The 25,985-nt window shown below is 44.8% G+C and overlaps 1 protein-coding gene across 1 annotated transcript in view; it reads right to left on the reverse strand.

Moving 5' to 3' along the window:
* LOC138283610 (dynein axonemal heavy chain 11-like) overlaps positions 1–25,985 on the reverse strand; it is a 2,790,563-nt gene that overhangs the window by 1,046,560 nt on the left and 1,718,018 nt on the right. Inside the window, exon 56 of the mRNA XM_069221547.1 lies at positions 19,386–19,548. Coding sequence (XP_069077648.1) covers positions 19,386–19,548 — 163 coding nt within the window. The remainder of the gene's footprint in view (positions 1–19,385; positions 19,549–25,985) is intronic.

Consider the following 25,985-nt stretch of genomic DNA (forward strand, 5'->3'; position numbering starts at 1 on the left):
TCTGTAAATTAACACGCTCTTTTTTTAGTGGTACACGCGTCGGCCAATGGGCGGGTACTTAAGGAGGCATTTCAATGTAGTCAGGTTTCTTTGAAGGCCGGGTGATCGGAACTGCTAATCTCGGCTCCGGTCTATCCAATGTATTTTACATGAGGATTAGGTAAGAGATTAATACTTTTTGTAGTTATACTGGGAGCATACTTAATATTGAGATTTATCTTAATTACGATATTGTGCTAATCGGCTCTTCGGTAATATTTTCGACAGTAGAGACGTCGTGGACACTCTATTACATCTTAACACTGATATGGCTAGATGGCCATAAGCGGGTAGGTGTTCGACATTGACATTAGGGGAAGCACTTGACTATGATAGTTTGTTAGCTACTTGTTATACCTCGCATTTTATTTTATTTTCAGAAGTTGATACATGTTTACTACAAGCTAGCAACACTGAGTTTTCTCGCATTATAATCGATCGAAGTATGACAATTTCACTTGGGTTTTATACTTTCTCGAGACATTGCACACTGGTTATTGGTACTTTGGGGTGTATTTTGATGAGTCACTTGTAGATATTGATCCCACATTATATTTTTGAAGTTAGTTCACATTATCATTATTGATAGTTGGTTAGCTGTGGGTGTTGCCTTGGTTTCCCTTTCTCGCTTGTCACACTGGGCTGTGATGGTTGTGACCTATATGGTAAATTTATATGTTATAGCACTTATTAAATGATTAGTTCCTGAATTTGATTCTAATTGCACAATAATGAAGAGCTGGCAACTGCCGTTCTGTGGTATGTTTTATTTCCTGTTATGATAATTAATATTAGTAATAGAATACGTGTAAATATGCATTGTTATCCTTAATTTCAATGTACACATATATTGTATTTTGGGTTCTTTACAGCCTTGATAAAGTCACGGGGAGTACCTACTCCCATGACGAAACACGTGTTGGCTGGTTCATTGTCACAATAAAGGATGGATTCGTCAATCAACATGATGTTTATTGGACTGTGTTAATTTACAGATTTCCAGTGAATGTTCTATTAATGATTTATTTACTCTACATTGTTTGTTAGAGCCCTATTTAATACTAAATTGATATATAATATGAGTGCCTAGGTCTCCAATATTTACTTTGCATATCTGTGTTTTCACAGCTGTGGGGGTGGGGGAGATTCCTCTGAGGCCGGGAGCACCAACTTTTGTAACACTTTGTACTCTGTTTTATTCTTGTTTTGGTACTGTTGTGAGCGCTTTTTTCCCCTTACATTTCTCCCCACTGGCATTAGTCCCTCTATTATCCTGCCTAGTGTTAACCATGATCTGTAAAGAATCAGAAAGTGAAGGGTGGTTAATTCAAGCAACAACAGAGGATAGTTAGAATTAACTTTTCTCCTTTTTTTTTTCTCACAGCAAAGTCAAAACAAGCGAAAACCTTCCTTCAGCAATTATTTACAGCTTTCTGTTTCACTCTCAGGATCCTTGTCAATTCAGGTAAGCAGCTTGGAAAAAAAATTGTTTTTCAAAAGTCAATTCAGGTTTTTCAAAGCCTCATCTGGTAAATTCTCCGTCTCTTTTCTCAATTTTCAACTTTAATTCGATCTTTAAACCAATTCAGTCTTCTTCAGTCAGACTCAGGTGCCAAAGTAATGACCTGGAATCGCCCGATCAAAGCAAAACGCCAAGAACTCTTGTTGCCATTCAGCTGTCGTTGCATACGCCCATTCAGGACCTGCGTACCTTCTGTTTGCTATTCTCTTTCTCTTCAACTTGCGATCACCTTGCAACTCTCCTTCACTTAGATCTTCTCTCCTTTTTGTATCAACTTCTTCCTCTATTGCATCTTCGACAACCACTTCTCCCCTTTTCACTTGCAACTCTGGCCACTTGTCTCCTCTCAGTATCTTTCTGGTCTTTGATCTTTCCTGTAGCAACCCTTCGCCCTCTCTTTGCTCTATGGTGTTTTCTCTTGATGGACCTGCAATCTGCTCAGGAGGAGTTTGCACACTCTGACTCTCTTTACCTCAACTCCTTCGCCTTCTGGGTCTGTCCAATGCTCTAGCTCATTCCCATAATCATCTGCTTCTGGGAGAACCCCCCTCTGATTAGGCTCTCCTGCTGCCTCGTTTGAGATAGGCTCACCGTAACCCCTCTGGATCTCTTCTCCCTCGTCTGTTACTGGAGTGACCAAGCCGTCCTCAACGAGCTCTCCTTCTGTCTCAGTTCCCCTTCGATCACTCTCCGGCCCTGAGACTTCCTTTTCTGTTGTTGGTGCTTTCAACAACTCAACTTCCTCATCAGTTGGACACATCAACTTTTTCATGTGACTGGCATGGATCCAGTTCGGAATTCCCGCACACTTCACAGCAGTAGTAGTTGTTAGTATCACTTGATAGGGTCCCTTCCAACGTGGCGCCAAACATGTCTTCCTTACATGTTTCTTGATGACAACCCAATCACCAGCTCTCAGGTTGTGTCCTGGATCATTTATCGGTGGCTGAGTGGTAGCTTCCACCTGGTGAGTAAAAGAGCGGACCACATCAGCCACACCCTTGCAGTAGTCCAACACCGTGATATTCACAAGAGCATTCGCAGGCACTGCGAGGAGTCTCATAGCTCGACCCATGAGAATCTTATGAGGGGACAGTCCTGTTTTCTTGTTAGGTGTATTCCTCATTGACATTAACACCAAAGGTAATGCATCAGGCCATTTCAAATTCATGGCGCCACACATTTTTGCCATTCTCGACTTCAGGGTACCATTCATCTGTTCCACTAGTCCTGACGCTTCAGGGCGGTAACTACAATGCAACTTCTGCTCAATGTTCAGTGCTGCACACAGTAACTTAACCACCTCGTTGTTGAATTGACTTCCCCTATCTGATTCTAAAGAGATCGGAAAACCGAAATGTGGTATCAATTCCCTCAGCAGCAGCTTCACTACTGTGAGGCTGTCATTCCTGCGTGTAGGAAACGCTTCAATCCAAAGACTAAAGATACACACAATCACCAGCACATATCTCAAACCTCCACACACGGGCATCTCAATAAAATCCAATTGCATTCTGCTAAATGGACCTCCAGCTCTCCCATTGTGGTTCAAATTCACCACTGTCCTTTTTGCCGCATTCATCTGTTGTGAGATGACACACCTATGGCAAATCACTTCTGCAGCTTGTCTGAACTTCGGGTTAAACCAGTCAATTTTGAACAACCCGATCATGGCATCCCTCCCAATATGTGCTTGACCATGGTAAAACCTTGCAAATTGTGACAAAAGACTGTTCGGCAAGACAATTTTCCCTTCATCTGAGACCCACAAGTCACCTGGTCTTTGTACACATTGCATCCTAACCCAAGAACGCTTCTCATCCTTGCTGGCACAACCCTGCAACAATCTCAATTCTTCTAGTGTGTCAATCACCCTTAATGTGTAACCTGTGCATGTCTCATTTTCTTTTTCAGGCAGCAGATCCCATTGATCCTTAAACGATATACAATTCAATGCGCAAAGCCTTGTGACTTGATCCCCATATCCATTTGCCATTGAAACAAAGTCTTGTGACTTCAGGTGTGCACTGCATTTCACCACGGCAATTTCATGAGGTAACTGAATCGCGTGCAGCAACTCCTTAATTCTCTCACCATTTTTCACTGGCGAACCAGAAGAGGTCAAATAACCCCTCTGTGACCATAATTGGCCAAAATCATGGACAATTTCGAATCTGTATCGACTATCAGTATAGATAGTCACTCTCATCTGGGCAGAGGCAAGGCAAGCTCTGGTAAGAGCAACCAGTTCAGCTACTTGAGCAGAATACACTCCTTGAAGCCAAGATGCTTCCAGGATACCAGAAATCGTGCATACAGCATATCTGTCTCTCAGCACTCCTACTGAGTCTCTCAAACACGAGCCATCGACAAAGATAATTTGGTCATTTTCTTTCAATTGGGTATCTTTAATATCAGGCCTCGGTTTGGTGCACATTTCTGTTACCTCAAGACAATCATGCTCCACATCTTCCACATTTTCAACCTCTGTATTTTCACTTGGAAGCAAAGTTGCCAGGTTCAACTCTGTGCATCTTTTTAACGTTACATTTGGTGACCCCAATATTATCGTTTCATATTTAGTCAATCTTGCATTTGTCATGTGCTGCGTTTTAGTACGGGTTACCAGGATTTCAACAGAATGAGGGACCATGACTGTTATAGGATGTCCCATCACTATGCCTTCACACTGTGTGAGGCTTTGTCCAACTGCTGCTACTGCACGCAGACAACCCGGTAAGGCTGCTGCAACTGGGTCCAAAGTAGCTGAAACATATGCTACTGGTTGGTTTACACCTCAATGGATCTGTGTCAAGACAGACAAAGAACATGCATCACGTTCATGACAAAACAGAACAAAAGGCTTCGTGTAATCAGGCATACCTAAAGTTGGAGCCCTGCACATGCTCTCTCTCTTAACTCAGTAAACGCTTTCATTTCCTTCTCTCCCAACACTATGACATCCGGCCCTTCTTTGACCGTCAGTCTCACCAATGGCTTGGAGATGACTGAGAAATTCTGGATCCACTGACGACAGTAACCCACAATTCCTAGAAACATCCTAACATCTCTCCGTGTTGTTGGGGTATTCATCTGTAATAGTGCAGTTACTCTTTTCCTGGATAACTTCCTTTACCCCTTGTCAATTTGATGACCCAAGTACTTCACCTCTTTCTGGCAGTATTGCAATTTCTTTGGGGACACCTTGTGTTCGTTCCTTCCCAAGTGATTCAGTAAGGCGATCGAATCATACTTGCACTCAACCCTTGTTTTGGATGCGATCAACAAATCATCAATGTACTCCACTAGAGTTGATTGGAAAGGCAGCTCCAATGACTCCAAATCCTTCTTCACTATCTGATTGAATATGGAAGGTGATTCCGAAAGCCCTTGAGGAATTCGCCACCAACTGTAAACCTTGTCCAGGAATTTAAAACTGAAGAGAAATTGGCTGTCCTCATGAAGAGGCACAGAAAAGAACGCTTGGGACAGATAAATTACTGTGAACCATTCTGCATCGCATCGAATCCGAAACATAATCACAGCTGGATTTGGCACAACTGGGCAGCATTTTACCACCATGTCATTGACCTTTCTCAAATCTTGGACAATCCGAACCTTCCCACAAGTCTTTCTCAGTCCCATCATTGGTGAATTACATGGACTGCTCATCACTTCTTTCAAGACTCCCTGTTTAACAAAGTCTGCAATTAATTGCTTAACCTTTATAAGGACATCTTGTGCCATATGATACTGCAGTATCTGGGGGAATGCAGCATTTGGCTTCATACTGACTTTACCTGGCTCTACTCCTTTTATCAGTCCTATTTCTTTCCCTGTCAAGTCCCACACCTTCTCTTGGACTGTTCCCTGCAAGTCTGCCGGGAGATCAGCCACTGTGAACATCGGCAAATTTTTTATCAGAGGATATTCCTTGTCTGTGGTCTCAGTTTCCGGCTCTGAAACCTGTTCCTCCCCTTCATCATCGCTGTTTGTCTGGACCTCAATCCCCTCATTGGAATAGGTGATGGAACACCTCGTCTTGCACAGTAGGTCTCTTCCCAGTAAGGACATGGGACTTGAATCGCAAACCACAAATCTGTGCAATCCTTGGAAAGTGCCAAGCTCAACCTGAACCGGATCTGTGATCGGGTTAGTCAGGAGTTGGTTTGCTACTCCCACTACCTTACCTGTCTGTCCCGAAAGGGGCAGTTTCGGAACGTCTGCACTTCTGACTGTAGAGCGTGTAGCTCCTGTGTCAACCAAGAATGAAACCTTGTGACCCATTACCTTCCCCTGAACATAAGGCCCTTTCTGGTCTACTTCTAAGGACGCTGCAAGCCTACACTCCTCACTATCTGAAGTCTCATCCGACCATTCATCGTCACCACGCAATGGGTACTGTTGCACTGTGTTATTTTGACTCATTCTTTGACCTGTGACCTGTCGAGGAAGCATTACCTGTTGCTGTTCCATTGGCGCTAAAGGCACTTGCATTTGCTGTCTAGGTACCATAGGAACCTGCTGTTGCATTTGCTGTAACTGCATCGGCTGTATACGTGGCATCTGCACCTGCTGCATGGATTGAAAACCCTGCATTTGATTCACATTACTCAGAAAATTCAGATTTGGACCTCTCAGCCTCGGTCCTTTCACATTTTGAAATGAACTGACATCATTGCTTTGTTGAACAATACCCTCCTGCACCATCATTGGGCACTCCCGCTTCCAATGTCCAACGACCCTGCAAGCATGACAGGGTACCATCTTCTTCATTCCATGTACATCGTTTTAAACTACTACAGTGTTCAAATCTGGACTTCGGTTCACAAAACCTCCTCTACCTCTACCTCTCACTTGCGCCTGAAACATCCTGTTTCCTTGTGGCTGTTGCACCATCTGTGGTAGACAACCTCCCTGCATCCCTGACTGTGCTGCCTTAATTTGCACCACCATCGCCTTCTCCTTCAACTTTCTCTGCTTTAACTCAATCTCGTCACTACAGTACTTCGCGTACTACAACACCTCGTCAATCGGCTTTGCTTACCAACAAATCAAGTGACTCTTAATCATCTGGCTAATCTCAGGTCTCAACCTTTCAGCAAACCTAAACACAAGGTGATTCATGTCCTTCGCCTCAACAACCTCTGTACCACTGTAGTGCTTGAACGCCTTCAACAACCTCTCATAATAGGCATGTATCGACTCCTTGGCTTCCTGAGCCGTTCGATCAATCCTTTGCCAATCAATATCCTTCGGCGAAACTCTCGATTTCAGAAACTCAATCACCTTATAGTAATACTTCATCACCTCAGGAGACGGTGCTCCTGTGATTCTGTCCCTCGCCGGTTCCTCGGTCGGCCAATCCACGCTCCTCTTGCACTCAAGCCAAAAATCAGCTGGAACTATGATCTCAAAGAGAGTATTCAGGTCTTCCCAAAGACATTTCGCAAGTTTGTGGCTCCTCTCAGATTCCAGAACTTTCTGTCACCGAAATGTGAGGAAAAAGTGTTTTTTCTGCCATATTTTGAGGTTTGCAAAGGATTCTGGGTAACAGAACCTGGTGAGAGCCCCACAATTCACCCCATCTTGGATTCCCATAGGTGTCTAGTTTTAAAAGATGCACAGGTTTATTAAGTTTCCCTAGGTGGCGGCTGAGCTAGAGGCCAAAATCCACAGCTAGGCACTTTGTAAAAAACAGCTCAGATTTCTTTTGGAAAATGTGATGTGTCCACGTTGTGTTTTGGGGCATTTCCTGTTGCTGGCACTAGGTATACCCACACAAGTGAGGTACAATTTTTATCAGGAGACTTGGGGAAATGCTGGGTAGGAGGAAATATGTGGCTCCTCTGTGTCGCTTTAACTTGTCATTATTGAAATTTTTTATATATATTTAGGCTTTGAACCACCTTCAACCGACAAGGGGAGGGTATTGTGTAGTATTTTTAGTTATAGCTCCATGCACGTTATTTTAGCATACTAGCCCTGCTGCTGTGCACTTTAACCTAGATATATTTTATTCAGCCTCATTTTATTATTCTTACAATAGCCACTTTTGCGATCTTGTTTTATTTTACTTTATCTAGCAGTTTTTACCTAGGCCAGCACTGCGTTCTCAAACAAGACATTCTTGCTCACTCTGTGCTTCTTTCATGGTTGTAGTAAGATAGGTTGCCAATGAACGGGGTACAAGTTTTGTCTCTGGCATTCATGAAAAAACACACATACTTATGTAGGGTCATTTTCTCAGAACATCAGTTTTATTATAAAAACACTTCCCTGTCCCTCACACGTTAGAGGGAGATTCCAGTCAAAGAACCACGACTGTATGCTGATTGCCGAACACTTTGCTACAGCTGCTCACGCAGACTTCAAGGTTTTGCTCAGGTATGGGGGATGATGTCTTCCCAGGGGAACCTGAAGGGCAGAATTAGAGCTTAACATGCTGTGCTCTATTATAGCCTAGGATGAAATGAGTCTATTGACTCTAGTGACAACATGGTAGCGTTATTTCTATGCTTGACTCTCTTTGTCACCATTTTAATCTTGTCATGCTTTATCGTCCTGATTATTGCAGCCCATGCTTTGCTATCTAAGATGAAGTTGCTTCATTAAAACATTATTGAAACACATACTACCTCTGTTTGTCATTGTGTATGTGAGACTAATGTAATTGAAAGAAATGGATGAGACCTGAGTGACCACGGTTTCCATGAGAAATCAACTATGTCATGTGCTTCGCTGCCCAATTATACCCACCCTTGGGTGGAGATGAGGCACTGCTAGTTAGCCGGAGCAAAACCCGGATTAGGGTGACAGGTGTCACCTGTAGTGGGCCAGAATCGGTTTCCCACACGGCAGGCAATCCTGCCGCCCAAAATTCAGTAGTCTCATTAGAATAATGAAAGCCTATGTGACAGCGGTACATAAAGCTGCACTCACAATGGACACCCACATTCAAAACAACACTACATTGGACAATACAAACAACACACACCTGACACTCATACACACACCACACCCACACACCCACACTACTATAAAATGCACACCCACATTACCCATAACCCATTATCAACAACTATTGCCACAACAAGGCTGTGAAGAAGAGCACAGAGACAACTAGACACATACCACTTACACCCAGAAACCCCTCACGCACTCCACATTACACACCCCACCACATTACTCAACAAACTCTCACCAACACACATCACATAACACCCATGGCACCACAAAGACAACCCCGTTTTACTGAGGAGGAATTAAGGGTCATGGTGGAGGAAATCGTCAGGGTAGAGCCACAGCTCTTTGGAGCACAGGTGCAGCAGACATCAATAGCAAGGAAGATGGAGCTATGGCGGAGAACCGTGGACAGGGTCAACGCTGTGGGACAGCACCCAAGAACAAGGGACAACATCAGGAAGAGGTGGAATGACCTACGGGGGAAGGTACATTCCATTGCAGAAAGACACCAGCTCGCCATACAGAGGACTGGCAGTGGACCCCCACCTCCTCCCCCACAGCTCACAGCATGGGATGAGCAGATACTGGCAATACTGCATCCTGAGGTCCTGGCCGCAGTTGTAGGAGGACTGGACACTGGTAAGTCAACTGTTAACAATTATGACCCCCATACTGCATGCCATCACACTCACTCACCCTCACTCCCATCACTCCACTCCATTCCACACACCCCACCATCACCTAACACTAATCCCAATGCCAAGGCCTGCATGCTGTACTAATGCATGAGCACCCCTCCCATCCTTGCATGGACACTCATCACCAAAGCCTGCACAGCATAGAGAAACTAACATAGCCACAATACATCAACATACACAAGCAAAAGCTGGCAGGGGAACAACAAGCATAGAGGGGAAGCTACAAATGTCAGACACCTGAAGCATGATACATCACTTGCAACCCCACAGGTACCCCAGCCAATGTCACTGGAGAGGAGGTGCCACCACTATCCAGTCCCCCAACAGAAGAGGACCACGGTGATGACAGTAACTCAGGACTTCTGGACCTGGACGATCTACCTGTCCCATCAGGGACCACTGGACAGTCGGTCACCCAAGCCCACTCACAGACCATCACAGAGCCTCCCTCATCAGGAACCAACAACACATCACCCATCCAGCGTACCTGCACTTCTGTACCCAGGACACGTCAATCAGCAGTGTGCCCACCTGTACAGGAACCCCAGGCCACATCTCACACCAAAGACAATCAGGGACCTGGGGTCAGTGGCAGTGGGCACACAGTTCAGGGGACAGAGGCACAGGCCAACAGGGACACTGGGAGGACTGCTGTGCGTCAGCGGGAGGACAGAACCAGGGAACTGACTTTTGAGCAGGCACTCTCTGAGATCCTGGGAGCCTACCAACAGTCCCAGGACACGATGGGCCAGATCCTAGACAACATGCAGGAGAACAGGCGGCTGCAGGAGGGACAGTATCAGGGACAGCATTTAGCCACACACTATCCTATATGGCCAACACCATAGGCATACACCAACATATACTGGGTGGGAACCAGATCTCATCTATTAGCCACACCCTGTGCCTCTGTATTTGGGACATCACATTTGGGATGCTGCTATTCCTCAGGACAAAGGCATCATGCACTGACCCTGGATACTTAGCATTGATGTGGGAGATGTACTGGTCCACCAAGCACACCATCTGCACATTCATGGAGTGGAAATTCTTACAATTCCTGAACACCTGTTCATTCTGGCGGGGGGGCACAAATGCAATATGTGGTCTGTCAATCACCTCAATTATAATGGGGATATGTCCCATTGCATAGAATCCGGCCTTTACAGTGGCGAAATCCTCAATCTGGGGGGATGCAATGCTGCATATGTGTATTATCAGGGAAGACAACACTCTTGTTAGCACGTTTGAGAAGATTGGCTGTGACATTCCTGCTGCCAATCCCACCGTCACTTGGAAAGAACCAGTTGCCAGGAGATGGAGAAATGATAGCACTTGCACAAGAGGGGGGATCCCAGTGGGATGACGGATAGCAGATATCAGGTCAGGCTCTAATTGGGCATACAGCTCTGAGATTTTGGCCCTGTGCCTATTGATCCTGTGACGCAGCAATAATCAATAGGCTTGTTCACCCCCCCCTTAAAATGACATCTGCCTGTCCTGGGAGAAGGGACAGGTGGAAGTGAGGTAATGCCGCTGATGTTGTGTGCCGTGAGGGTAGGCGGTCTTGAACCGCCGTGCAATTCCTCTTTGGTCAATCTTGGGCCCTATGGGGTACAGTGGCCAAAGGTGATCTACGCCTGCAGTGACAGTATGCACTGCTGCAGACGTGACCGCCATTTTCTATCAGATTACTCACTTGTTTCCTGACCTTCCATAGGAGAGGACCTACACTGCATGTGCTGCTGTGACCTGTGTCTGGAACCTACCATGGCCCATGTGACTGGGGAAAGGGCCCCAGCCTTAACTTCTGAGGAGTTGGAGTGACTGGTGGATGGGGTCCTACCCTAGTACGGACTGCTGTACGGGCCTTCAGACCAACAGTGACTATTCCTTTTGCACAATGCATGTGGCATGAATGCTTGGAGTTATGTGTGAAGGCCTCGTGTAAGGGGGATGGGTGAATGTCCTCTTGATGGTGTACATGTTGTGGACTGGGTTATGTGTGTGCCAATAGTGATGCAAACGGGTATGGTGGGCCATTTGTGTGCCAGGCTGGACTGTTTGTCTAATGGTGTTCTCCTGTCTGTATTGCCTCTGCAGGTCAGTGCCCATCAAAAGAAGGGAACATGGCATGCCATCACCAAGGAGGTGCGAACCCTGGGGGTCTATGGCAGGCAGAGCACCCACTGTCAGAAAACGGTGGGAGGACCTGAGACGCTGGGCACGGAAGACTGTGGAGGCCTAACTGGGGATGACCTCCCAATGAGGAAGGGGTGCCTGTCGGACCCTGACCCCTCTGATGACCTGCATACTGCCAGTGGCCTACACTGTGCTGGATCAGCGCTTGAGGGCATCACAGCAGCCACAAGGGGGTGCGTAAAGTGGCTATTATTACAACTTACGACTGGTGGGGTGGTATTGGGGTGGTGGTTGTGTGTCAGTGGGTGCCCCTAGGCCAGGCCAGACATAGCAGCGTAGGTCCTCTGGTGGCTAAGGGTTTGAATGTGAAATATTGCTTACCTAGCTTGTTAGTATTCACTCCTGGGTAGGTCTGTGTGGGTCCCAGGTGTGCTGCAGTTGGTAGTGTGTGCCCCTCCTCATTCCTTGGTGAATAGCCATTTCACTGGTAGTGCCATGCATAGTGCGTAGGCCTGTTCCCTGTGTGTGATGGTGCTGTTTACGCCAACGGTGGTGTCGGTGCAGTCATTGACCTGGTGTATCCTTTGTCTCTCTCTCCCCCCTTCTTGTTTTGTCATCCTGTCCTTATGTGTATTAGCATGATCTGGCGGAGTAGCAGAGGCACCGGCGACATAGGGAGCTTCATCCCACAGGACCCTGGAGGCAGAGCCCACCCCGACGCTGAGGGCACCAGTGGGACAGAGGGCGAGGGGAGCACCACAGCAGAGATGTGAGGGGACAATACAGACTCGGATACCTTCTCGGATGGGAGCTCCCTGGTGGTGGCGGACACCTCTGTGACCACCCGAGCTGCAGGAACAGCCGCCACCTTCGCACCAGCATCGCCTTCCCAGTAGCCCCTCAGCAAGTTGCCTGTGCCTGCTCACCAAGGAGGGTGGGCATCTCCTTTACCTCAGGCACCTCAGGCCCTGCCCCAGTGAGCCCTGCTGCCCTGAGTGAGGAAGCTGTTGACATCCTGAGAGCCATCTCTGTAGGGCAAACAACCAATGTGAATGCCATCCAGGGGCTGGCAGCCCAGATGCAGCAATCAAATGTATTCCTAGAGGGCATTCACAGTGGATTGGCTGCCCAACAGAGATTGATTCAGGCTCTGGCCTCCTCTCTGATGGCAGCCATTGTCCCTGCTTCAACCGTCCCCCTTCCAACTTCCACTTCCCAGTACCATTCTCCTCAACCCCAACCCATCCCAAGCACACAGCCAGATGAGCATGCACACAAGACAACACCCAAGAGAGTCACAGGCAAACACAAGTACCACACTTCATCCCACAGGCACTCACACAAACACCATTCAGTTGCAGATATGACAACATCCACTATCTCCACTGTCTCCCACTCCTCCTCCACCTCCTACATAGTTGCATCTACACTCACACCTGCATGCACTACATCAATATCCACTACCAGCATCATCACCACACCAAGCAGAACACATACCTCACTGGCAGACACCTCCACAACATCCATGCACGTGTCCCCTGTGTCCTCTCCCACCATGTCTGTCCCCCCTCCTAAAGTACACAAACGCAAGCATTCATACACCCAACAGCCATCCACCTAACAACAGCACCTGCACCCAAATCCAGTAAACACCTCCAACAACCACTCTCTCGTCCTCTACTCCTATTACTCCTCCCTCTTCCCACCCCAATGTCCCTAAAATGCTTTTCCTTTCCCAGATTGACCTCTTCCCTACCCCTCCCCCCATCCTCCACGTACGGGCAGGGTAGCACCAAGCACCTGCCAAGCACCTCAGCCAAACAGACCACGGGCCACGTGGTAGCACCACCTACTCGTGTTAGAAAGGATTCCAGGCCAACAATACTGAAGGGGAAGGAGCCTGCAGCAGCTGCAAAGAAGGGGAAGGAGCCTGCACCAGCTGCTAAGAAGGGGAAGGAGCCTGCACCACCAGGCAGAGGGGGGAAGAGCCCATCCACCAGTGACAGGAAGGGTAAGGGGGTAGCCATCGGAGGGTGCAGGGACTGAGCAGGAGCCTCCCACAACCACCACCACAGTGCAGCCATCAGAGGGTGCAGGGGCTGAGCAGGAGCCTCCCACAACCACCCGCACAGTGCAGCCATCAGAGGGTGCAGGGGCTGAGCAGGAGCCTCCCACAACCACCACCACAGTGCAGCCATCACTGCTGGCATAAGCCATGTAGTCCAGCCTCCAGGGCTGCTGTGCGGCCTGCCCCCACCAGAACCAGTGGGCAAGACACCCACTTTGAGAGACTGTGGCCTTGCACTCCCCAGGGCAAAGCACTGGGCATATTGTCCCCTCCAGAACCAGTGGGGTATTCACCCACTTCGAGAGACTGTGGCCTTGCACTCCACAGGACAAAGCACAGGGCCAGTTGCCCCATCCAGAACCAGTGGGGTATTCACCCACTTCGAGAGACTGTGCCTTGTATGCCACAGGACAAAGCACAGGCCATGTTGCCCCCTCCAGAACCAGTGGGGTATTCACCCACTTCAAGAGACTGTGGCCTTGCACTCCCTAGGACAAAGCAGAGGGCATGTTGTCCCATCCAGAACCAGTGGGCAAGATACCCACTTCGAGAGACTGTGGCCTTGCACTCCCCAGGACAAAGCACAGGGCATGTTGCCCCCTCCAGAAACAGTGGGGTATTCACTCACTTCGACAGAATGTGGCCTTGCACTCCCCAGGACAAAGCACAGGGCATGCTGCCCCATCCAGAACCAGTTGGGTATTTACCCAATTCGAGAGACTGTGGCCTTGCAGTCCCCAGGACAAAGGACAGGGCATGTTGCCCTATCCAGAACCAGTGGAGTATTCACCCACTTCGAGAGACTGTGGCCTTGCTCTCCCCAGGACAAAGCACAGGGCATGTTGCCCCATCCAGAACCAGTGGGGTATTCACCCAATTCGAGAGACTGTGGCCTTGCACTCCCCAGGACAAAGCACAGGGCATGTTGCCCCATGCAGAACCAGTGGGGTATTCACCTACTTCGAGAAACTATGGCCTTGCACTACCCAGGACAAAGCACAGGGCATGTTGCCCCATCCAGAACCAGTGGGGTATTCACCCAATTCGAGAGACTCTGGCCTTGCACTCCCTAGGACAATGAACAATAGGCATGTTGCCCCCTCCAGAACCATTGGCCTTGTTCCCGCATCCGGCTGAGGTGCTCTCCTCCCCCTGAGGTGCCTGTCTATTTGACAACTGATGCCCCTGCAGTGTTCTCTCGGGATTGGTGCATGATTCGAGTGGGGCCTTGGACTGTGCCCTGTGGCCATGTGGGCCCTGTGAACTATGAACTGGGCAGTGTCCCTTCTTTATACACGTGTACAGATCTGTTTAACGGCCAAATCGGATTTTTCATTTTCTTGTTGGACTGATTACAATCATTTCCGTAAATTCCTGTTGCCTTTGCATTATTCTGCAGATTTTCATGGTCAAATTGTTTTTGTATTGCATATGGTTGTGTATATGGCATGTGCGTGTCGGGTGTGTGTTGTGTGTGTGTGTCACTCTCATTTCTCCACCCCCTTGTGTGCTAGGTGGCTGTACTCACTGTTGTCGTCTTCGCCGGCGTTGGTGTTCCAGGTTGAGCATAACATAGAAGATCTTCGGAAAGACTTGCAGTTCTGGTTTCATGGCGGCGTAGTTCTTCCATGGTTCTCCAGTGGCGAGTCCTTTCTCTTCTGTGATGTGTTTCCTCCTGGCTTTTGATGGTGTTGGTACCATCCCGGAAAAGGTGGCAGAATCGTGTGTCAAAATATGGTGGGTAGTACTTTGTCTTCTGCCTGGCTGTAGGCGCTACCGCCGTGGTGTCTGTTGTTTCTGCCCTGGCGGTCGGTGTGGTACATTGGCTGTCTAAGGGACATAATCAAATAAGGGTCATAATTTGGCGGTAATTACCGCCAGCCTCTTGGCGGTATTTTCGCCACTTTATCACCGACCGCCAGGGTCATAATGAGGGCCTTAGAGCCATATCTCTGCCAGGGGAAATACTAGTTAGGTAATTCAAAGTTATTTCCTAATCAATGTTCAAAACTGATTCAATGGTGAAATCAGATTTTTAATAACTTGAGGGGAAGATAAACATTGAAAAATGTAGGCTGCTTGAACCATAACTGGCTAAACCTATTTCTACCACTCAACACAATTCCAAAGCTGGAATACACTTGGTGATGTCTGGGAGGGGTTCTCATATTCATTCACTGGACCTCGCAGGACTCTCCTAGAGAACCAGGCAACAGGGGGTTATAACCAGTTTGGACTCTGTCACCTGAAAGGAGAGTTCATCTAAATCGAGGAGTGGATAAAGAGTAGAAATCAGATCTGTCAGGTAGCAGAAGAGAAACAGGATCTCCTTGCTAATTTTATAGTTGTACAAAGAGATAATGCTGCAAAAGGAGGTGAGTAAACTGCAAAAAATAGCTATGGATGAGCAGCATCATTTCTCCAATCACTGGCTAGTACACAGGATAAATCTGGCATGTCAATCTCCACCTACTCAGAACATTCCTGGACCTAGGAAGACCAACTTGAAGAACAAGACCCTGCTGGAAGAAGACTCTTGCTGGAATAAGAGGACTTACCCAAGGTTTTTTGACTCCTTATGGCACCCAAGGACTCAAACTGATCTCCAAGAGCCCGTTGTTGACCTTCTGTTTGCCTGACTCTGGGACACGAAACACAGAAGTACTTCTTACTCCAAGGGGGCCCAGCAGATCACATGGGACTGGACACTCTAGGAGACCTAGCTGGAGAGAGACTGGGTGCCTAAAAGCCTACCTTGAGGAGTTAGGGGCTGCAGGACTGGCTGGATGGAACTTTCTCAGTAGTTAGAGGAAAGTTGTTTCTATCTCCAGAGGACAAAGGACACAGTGCTAAAACTTGCCCAGGGTGGTCACACCATGGGCCTGTGAGAAAACCAGGTTTATTCCATTCTCATCAATTTGCTGCAGTAAAACATGTTCAACTGGACCTTATGGTAAAGGTATCTGGCTTCATGAAGTCCTAACACACTACAGCTGCTAGCCTTGCCTCGCTGGAGGATTCTGACTTCCCAAAAAATGACTGACTCTAACAGTACAACCTTGAACAGGGACAAGGCAGTAAATCCATCTGTTGGACAAACCAGGTCACAAAATCCATCTCTGTTCCACTCAAAACCTATTGTTTCAGTAGAAGCTCAATAATAAAGCATCTGACTTCGAGGGACCCTCATTGACTACAACCTTGGACCTTGCACTATTAGAAAATTTTACCTTCCAATTCAGACACTAAACTAGAAGGTAAACATTTTGACCAGGACAATCTATGGTGCATCCAACTTCTGTTCCATTTCGGTTGGCTTGAAATTACACCTAGGTTTTGGTAAACTGCAAACTGACATTTTTACTTTTTCTAGGTTTTTGGCTTAAAACTTTAAACGTTTTTAGCTATTGTTTTATACAATTTTATTGGTGTTTCGCTTACTAATAGTTTCTCTATTTCTCTAAATTGGTTTGGTAATTTTATTGTGTTGTGTTCATTACCTGAAAATTAACACACACTACTCTTGGACTGCATCGTGCTGCTGCCATAGCTACAAGGGGCTGTGCAGAGATTCTCTTAGAAATGTGTTTTGACCTAACCAGACTGTGTTTAATAAGTTGCTAGTGGTCATCCCAAACAAAATGAATGCCCCTAATATCTGACAGTAGTCATACTGTAAAGCCTAACAAAACCTTGCTTTTCAGCACTATTTTCCATTAGTAGCTCTTCTTCTTTTCTCTATAAGCACATAATTCCATTGCTTTATATCTGCAGCTCATTAATTAATTTATTCCTCTACTGAAAGCTAGTGAGGCTATTAGGATCTGATGTTGAGTTTTTATTGGAGAAATCATCAAGGTCTGTTTCCAAGCTAAAGCCTTTTTCTTATTTTTCACTAGCTGCACTCCTTCACCAGAGAGCTGGGAGGGTCAAATATGAATATAGGTGAATGTAAAACTGCAAAGCTATAGTTACAGGTAAGTAACATGTTCCATTTTTACCACCCATTACCATATCTACTGGAAGTGTCCAAACAGACTAAAGCAGGCTTCTCCAATGAGTACTTCTTTGAGCTACTAGTAGCTCTCCAGCTACATGTCAGTAGCTTTCCTGAGTGCAGCCCAGCATTCTTAATTAGTCGCTTTTGCTAAAATGAATTAATATATATACCAAAATTGGAAAAAGTGTATTGGAGATGGAAATGTGTGTATTTCCAGAACTCATAAGCTGATGTTTTGCAAAACATTATATATTTTGTAAAATATATTTAAAGGCAATATTTGGGTCATAAATCATGCAGTACCAGGGTGACTTATGACTCATATTTGTAACTTGGTACCAGTGATATCACAGCTATGACTGTTATGTATAACCCAGGTAAAGGCATTCTAAATTGCTAAAGATTTCTTTTTTAAATTAATGGTGACCACCGTATCTGTGGCAATGAGCTGATCACTGTAGGTAATCTTGCATGGGGTTGTAACGTGGCTCCCATTGGTATCAAAGAGGCTTCTGGATTTCGGCAGCAGCATCACCTGAATTGTGAGGAATTAAGTTCGATCCCACACCATGTGACATCTGTCAGCTTAGTCCAAATCCGACCAGCTAGCAGCACCTCACCTATGCCCAAGAGCAGGGGTGATTTTTGGCAACGGGCTCATGACATTGTGACTTCTCATGGGAAATCGTGGTGGATCAGATCTCATCCTTTTCTCTCAGTCACATTCGTCTCACATATGCAAGGACAACTAGAAGCAGGAAGTGGTTCAATAAGATTTATTGAATCATCTGCATCCTAGATACAATAAGATGAACTGCAATAATTAGGATGATGAAACATACTAGAAGCAGAATGGTGACAATAAAAGTGAAACACGAGAACATTTCCCTCCATACTGTCACTATACAAGATGTGTGATTCCTACCTACACCACTAATGTTCTATGTTAAAGCACAGCAGGATAAGCCTCAAACTGCCTTTCAGGACCTCTGGGAAGACATCCTCCCCCATACCTGAGTATGGCAGTAGTGGAGAAGCCTGTTGTCTATAGAGACAACTTCCCCATGTAGATCAGGGAACCAGCAGTCTCAGCAAGCAGCTGTAGCGAAGTCAGAGAGCATGCGATAGAGGTAATCTGGTTGGAACCTTCCTCTAACGTGCAGGAGACAGAGGGATGTTTTTAGAATAAACCAGCCAGTGTTCTGAGAAAAGTGTCCCCATGTAAGAATATGTATGTTTCTGTGAAATGTTAGAGACGCAGTGTAACACTTGGGCCGATGTGTTGATAATTCTATATTGTCGCAGCCTTGAAGAAAGCACAGAGTGAAAGAATGTCCTGCTAAGAAATGTAAATGCTTTCCTAGGCAAAAGGACAGCAAGATAAAGGAAAATAAAACATCACCAAAAATGTGATTGTTTCTAAAGGAATCAAATAAAATAAGGTGAAACGTTACTAGGCTAAAGGGCACGGCAGTAGGCCTAGTTGCTAAAATAACTTGCCCACAAACATCACTAAAATGGCTTCTCGAGAGGGCGGTCACTTACGTGATCTTGCCCGATGTGCTCACTATTGCAGTGCTAAGAACAGTAGCTCAGGATGATAGTCATTAAACACAAGTAGCTCTTATTACCAAAAAACGTTGAATACCCCTGGACTAAAGTATGCAAAATAGTGTGAAAAATAAAGTCTCCTCTATAGATAGGGGTTTGAAAGCTGAAGAGGAACAAAGACTGTATGCTGCTTTTTTCCTCTTTAAAAAAAAAAAAATATATATACCTATTTGTCTGCCTAACACAGAATGTTATTTTAATTAACATTGATGATCCGTTGCTCATCAAAACAAACACTGCCTACTTTGATTCTCATCAGTGATAGAAACAACTTACATATATCAAGCACGTTACATCTAAAATGCATACTCCACAATTTGAAAAACATGAAGTACTTACCCTAAGATCATGAATTGCATATCCTTTGCGAAGAGATATTTGAAAAACCTCCAGGGAACTTAGGAAAGCTGCCAACCGGCACAAGCTTTGTTTTCCACTGCCACCGACTCCAATTAGCAATGCATTGCCATAAGGAAACTCCAGTATGCGACTGATTCGACATCTGAGAAAATCATATAAAAATGCAGTTTTTTAAATTTCTAATATATATATATATATATATATATATATATAGGAAACTCCAGTATGCGACTGATTCGACATCTGAGAAAATCATATAAAAATGCAGTTTTTTAAATTTCTAATATATATATATATATATATATATACACATACATTTATGTATATATATATGTATATTATATATGTACACACACACACATGATAGATAGTTTTATATATATATAAATATATATATATATAACAGGTCACTAAAATATTGTTATTCAGGATTCAAATATATCAAACTATAACTCAATTAAGGGTGTTCTGCTTGTTTATCAAGTGTAATTACCAAACGCATGGGGTCAGTCACTTTGTTAACTGGTGGCATTCCATGTTATCAGGTAAAAACACCATTTCCACTATACAATGATAACATAATTGAGAAGGTAGTAAGATGTGATTAGACTATTTGTGCATACTTGTTCCGTTGCATTTTGCTGTGAGGATGTGGCATGTTGTTTTTGTGCCTTTTTTGCTTTTTCTGTCCTAATATTACATTGTGGTATTGTTGTGTTGTAGCCTGACTGCTCTGCATCTTTCTATTTTTACTGCTTTTGGTGCTCTGCCCTGGTATGTTTGTGATTTGTGCTGTTATATTGTTGTGTGTTATCTTACTGTGATGTGCTCTTTAACAAACGTTGCACATTTTTAGCCATAAGCAGCACATTCATGTAGATTTCGAAAGACAAACCACCATGAGTACTGTCTGGGGTGGTAAACAACATCTGTCCCATCGCTTATAGAATGTTAGTAACCAGTCAGCTCAAAATTAGCATTTCAGTTCTTTGCAAAATATTGGTTGCTCTTATTTAAACATGTTTGGAGCAGGGTAAGATTCAAGAGGCATGCAACATAATATCCGTACTTGGTTAGGCACAAATAGAAACACTTTCAAAGTAATGCATGTATCAAATTACTATGTTGCCTTTGTAACTTGTAAATGGGATACTAAACCAGACAGTGGTGCACTATAGAGCAAGTCAATTACCTTCAATAATGCCTTATCTGGTAGAGGCTCAATCTAGCCACTGATTCATTGCCTTAGAATATTCCCCTGGTGTCAGACTGGATCTGGAAACTTTTGAGCAGTACTCTTGTATGTTGGTAAGTGGTGTTGTTTGGCTCCGCATCAGAGTTGTCCTTGCCAGAAATGACGTGCAAGGTACCTATGTAGGCATAACCGTGGCCCGCTGACATGAATTACTTTAATGACTTTCCATGAACCGCGCCACAATGAGAACTGCCCACTGGTGTGACATACTAAGGCCCTGAGAAGGGTGTCCCTTACACTGCACACTGAGTGGGGAGAATTGGTAATGAATCTGCAGCTAGATAGATTCACTGCCAGATACAGCATTACCAAAGGTAAGTAACTTGTTCAGGTGACAGAGAATTCTAGCTGCATATTCTATATCTTAGAATAGATACCCAACCAATCCCTCCCCAGAGGTGAGCCTGCAAACCGAATTTAAACCAAGAAGTCCTACAGGGCTGAACGGGCAAAGTGTCTGTCATGATGGTTCTGACTGTCAAGACTGTAGTGTTTGTTAAATGTGTGCAAAAATGCCCACGTTGCTGTATGACAGGTATTCAGAACAGGGACTCATGGGCTAATGCAGTGGTTGCAGCCTTAACTTTGGTGGCAATGGCATGCAAACCCTCGGGGGGTTGCCTTTTGGGCTTTGCATAGCAGATTCTGATGCAGAACACTATTCACCTTGTGATGGTCTATTTCTGCACCTCCTTCCTTTTCTTAGTTCCTACATACCAATGAAAAATTGATCGCCCACCCAGAACTCTTTTGTGCAATCAAGACAGAACTACATCTCTCTTTTTGGGTTATGACAATGGACTCTCTTCTCCTCTGTGAAGGGCCTAAGAGGAGCAACAAAGATAGGTAGGGTGATGTTTTGGCATAAAGAGTCACAACATTTGAGAGTAAGGGGAGTAAAGAGGCACACGTCTGAGGGATAGCTTTTCCAAGGAGAAGGTGGTGTAAGGAGGGTGCGCAAAGAGTGCCTGCAAATTGCTGCCCCTCCTGGCTGATGCTATAGTCACTTAAAAGGCAATTTTGATGGTCAATAGCCTAAGATGGCAATTGTGCAGAGGATCAAAGGTTGCACACATCAAGAATCAGAGAACAAATTTTAAATCCCACTGGGGCATAATCACAGGTGACTTCAACAGCTGACTTGAATAAAGAAGGTTGGTCCAGCAAAATGCTGAAATGGCTGAAAGATAGCCTTTAACTATGTCCAGAGGTGACCCTGCTAATGATAGAGCAAACAGAGAACCTTAGCGAGAGGTGCAGAAAGAGGGTTGATATTGTGAGAATCACACCATGTAACAAAGTTATCCCAAAGGCAGGAGTAAACCGACCTAATGGAGGGATGCCTTGGCTGCCAGAATTATATCACAGACTTCAGGAGGAAAGTCAAGAGCTATCATCTGTTGCCACTCAATCTCAACGCATGAAGGTGGAGGTTGTGTGGATTAGGATGAAGAACCCTCCCCTGTTGAAGTGACAGAAGATCATCTTGAAGAGGCAGCCTGACCAGGGGACTGATGGTCATGCTCAATGTCCAGTCTGGAGCCACAAGAATAACTTGGGCCCCGTCGATCCTGATCTTCTTGAGTACTCCGTGCAGGAGTGGTAGAGGCAGGAAGGTGTACAGGAGGCCGGAGCTCCACTCAAGATGAAAAACGTCTCTGAGCTAGAGTTGCCTTGGAAATACAGCATGCAAAACTGAGGACTATGCAAATTCTCAGTGGTGACAAACAGATCTAACCAAGGCCCTCCCCACTGCTGAAAGAGGCCTGGCACCACATCTGGGTGTATATGCCATTTGTGATCCACTAGGCATCTACAGCTGAGTTAGTCTGTCTAGGCATTCAGAGAGCTGGTCAGGTGTTGAACCAAGAGGAAAATGCCATGTTGCCCCTTTTTTCCTTTTTTCCTAACTTTGCATAGGAATAGTTCTGATTTACTACTTTTGAAACTCCATTTTCTTGTCAAATTGGCAGGTGCCAATTTTAAACAACCATTAGAGATTCCACAATTAGAAGCTATGCTATCAATTCCGGGCTCTGGTATTTTGATCCTGGGTGAAGTGAATTTCTGAACAGTTCCTTAATGATTTACAGAAGGCAAATCAACAGAAGTCTCCCTGTGTAAATTCCTCAAGGCTTCAAAGCACCTCAGTAGTTTCCCTGCTGCCAATGAAACCACTCTTTTGGGAGATGTGTTGGTGTCTTCTTAATTAGAATTCCTATGCTCTCATGTGAGGATGGGAAGAATAGCCCAAGACTGTTTTCTGGATGAAGGAATTGTTTTTGGAAATTAGATTTTAGCCCCACCAAGTTATCTACAAGGCTGAAATATGTCCTCTGAAATACTATCATCAAAAGGTTTAGAGATGTCTAATTAAACCCCTATGTTGAAAAATTGTTGCATGCAGGAAGTCTTATCAATTTCAAATGTCTACAAACAGAAGTCATGATCTTTTGGAACACAACTGGTGGTGTATTCAAGATGAAAATGTTTATTCACTAGAAATCTTTATCCTCAAGCACAAATCTGAAATACTGGAAGTAGGTTTTACAGAGAGGGCATATTAAAATATGGCATTTTGTGCAGTTCCCTGTATCTGTTGAACTCCTCTATGTGCACATGGTCATCACAGCATCTGTTACTCATTGGCAGAAAAGAAAACGTTTGACCTGATTTAATTTCTTGGCCGGTGTTGCCTAGGTTTTGGCAGCAATTAACAAAGGTTGAATGCTCTGACACTCTATTAATAATGCTGGCAAGTGTCCAGTTTAGAAAGTGAGCTCATCTTTGGATAATCTCCTTTGATGTCCAAGTTTCAGCCATTTCTAACTTTCAATGGAGAATCCAACAAATTCCTTGGGTATTTCCTGGTAAGGAAGTATCAAGGTGGATTGGCCTTGGGAAACATAGACTAGAAATTAATACTTTTTACCTGCATGAGGATAAATACCAACTAGTTAGATGTGCCTTTTTGTCTTCTAATTCTGAATCCAAGAGGTCATGATTGTAGATTACTTTGGGTCTTTGGGGAGAAGATGAAATGAAAACTGAATAGTTGTGTATTTCCTGAAAAAGGGTGTGACAAAACGTACTCATACGTGAAACCAGTCCCAGGATGCTTTTTACTGGTTCAGGGAGGACCTGGCCTGGCAGTTTAGCCTGGACTGTTCCCATGGGTAGCAGGGTCAAGTCTGATTTGCATATGGCTGGGTCCAAACTGGGGATGGCATGGTGAGCAAAAAATGATGGATTTAGGCCCAGATTTTTGACTGGGGGTGAATGCTTGACATTGTTCAGCATTCTATCCATTATCTGTTCTTTTTGGATTTGTTATTCTAAATGTGCCGGGTACGTCCAGACATGGGCCCTGTGCTCCCTATGCCACTGGATTCAAGCTAGTTTGGATGATGAGGGATAGTACCCCAAAACCAGTCACAGGAAGCTTGTTTCTGGTCCAGGGAGGACCTGCACTGACAGTTCGGCTTAGAATGTTCCCATGGGGTGCAAAACTGATTTGCATATGGCTGGGTCCAAACTAAAGTGGCATGTTGGGCAAAAAAACAATGGGTTTAGACCCAGATCTCTGACTGGGGATGAATGTTTGACAAAGCGAGTAGAAAGTAACACTAGGTTAAAACAATACTAACAGCCTTATTATGACCTTGGTCTGCCGTCTTACGATCTCCATTGAATATAATAGGATCATAATACAGTGGACGGGATATCCGCCACATTTGCGATGAAGGAAAAAAAACCTGTCAAGGTCGTAATAAGGCCCTTAATGTGTTCCTCTGAAAAATGTGCCTTTGCTGTTCATGTAGCAAATCCATAGTAGGTATTTTCTAATGGAAAGTTAGAAAACACAGTGGATAAATTAATTAAATGAATTTTGCAGTTGCTTCTGCTGCTTCTCCTCCCTGCCTCTTTCCTCTTAATGCTTAAGATGTCACCCCAAGCTTCTTGGCTGCTAATATTGTTTCAAGACTTTTGTGAAATCTCTAATCAGACTCATCTTCTGTACCTTTTGTATTCCCCTGTTCTAGACTTCTTTTCTGGGTTTCCAGAGTCCTATGTCTCTAGTAATACCTTTTCCTGTACTACATTGTATCGGAATGTGTGAGGCATTGAAGCAATTTTTATTGTGTAGCACTCTACTATGAAACCCATAGTTAGTGGTCAATCCAGTAGTTATTAGTTATTGTTGATTAAGATAAGAGGACTTAGGGTCTGATTTACAGTTTGGCGAACTGGTTACTCTGTCAGAGTGACTGATATCCTGTCTGCCGCATTATGATTTCTATAGGATAAATTGAAATCTTAATATGGCGGACGGGATATTCATCACGTTTGTGACAGAGTAATCCCATCTGCCAAACTCGAAATCAGGCCATTAGGTGTGATCATTAGTGTGAATTTTTTCAAATGTAAAGGGTAATGACTAGATAGCCTCAAGGAGGTTAGATGCTGTAAGATTGCAAGAAATGGTTACATTGATGGGAAGTCTATGATGAGGACAAGGGTGGTCAGTTTGTGGAAATATGGAAGAGAGGAAGACAGATAGACATGTGACAAAGTAGGAGTTGGTGATACTCAGCAACAGTAAGGCATGCAGAGGATGGAGGGGAAGGAGAGTGTTATTCAATAGAAAGAATGGATAGGAAACAATTAATGGATTTAATTCAAGGTCCATTTTTCACACAGGGTTTTAGAAATATAAGGTGAGGAGGATTTTGAGATAGGATGAAACAACTGTAGAAAGAAGGGTTTGTTGGTTGTCCCCTGTTGGCAAATGCTTTATGTTGCTGCATCTTTGGTTGTTCTGATTGGCTGGGTATGGTGTTAAACAGTTTATCATTTGATAGGTTACATAAATAGCAAAGGTTATTTCTATTATTTTCAACACAGTGGCTCTTTCTAATGTGAGGTAATGTGAAGGTCCTGTAACTGGTCCTTTAGGTTTGAAAGGTAAGATGTGGGAGAGGGGACCATTCTCTCTCTTATTTACTTGTTCGAAACAGATGCATGAGTGGCATCTTTGTAAAGGGATTGTGCTGACTTGAATATACCTAGATTTTAAGGGCACCTGTCACTAGGTAGAGAAGCCAGAATGATTGATGGCATTCACTATTTTGAACAAGATCATATAGTTTCTCAGATGGATCATGATGGATCATGATGGTATGACCAAGTCTTGAACATTCTTCTGAACTGTAAAGTGATTCCCAGTGACTCTAATCTTTGCAGGAAGGGAATTCCACAGAATGGTGTCTTGAACACAGAAAGTGCAATTAGGAGCCAGTGTAGAGCCTTTGGGACTAGAGAGA

This window comes from Pleurodeles waltl, chromosome 3_1 (assembly GCF_031143425.1).
Source record: "Pleurodeles waltl isolate 20211129_DDA chromosome 3_1, aPleWal1.hap1.20221129, whole genome shotgun sequence".
In the NCBI taxonomy this organism is placed as follows: Eukaryota; Metazoa; Chordata; class Amphibia; order Caudata; family Salamandridae; genus Pleurodeles; species Pleurodeles waltl.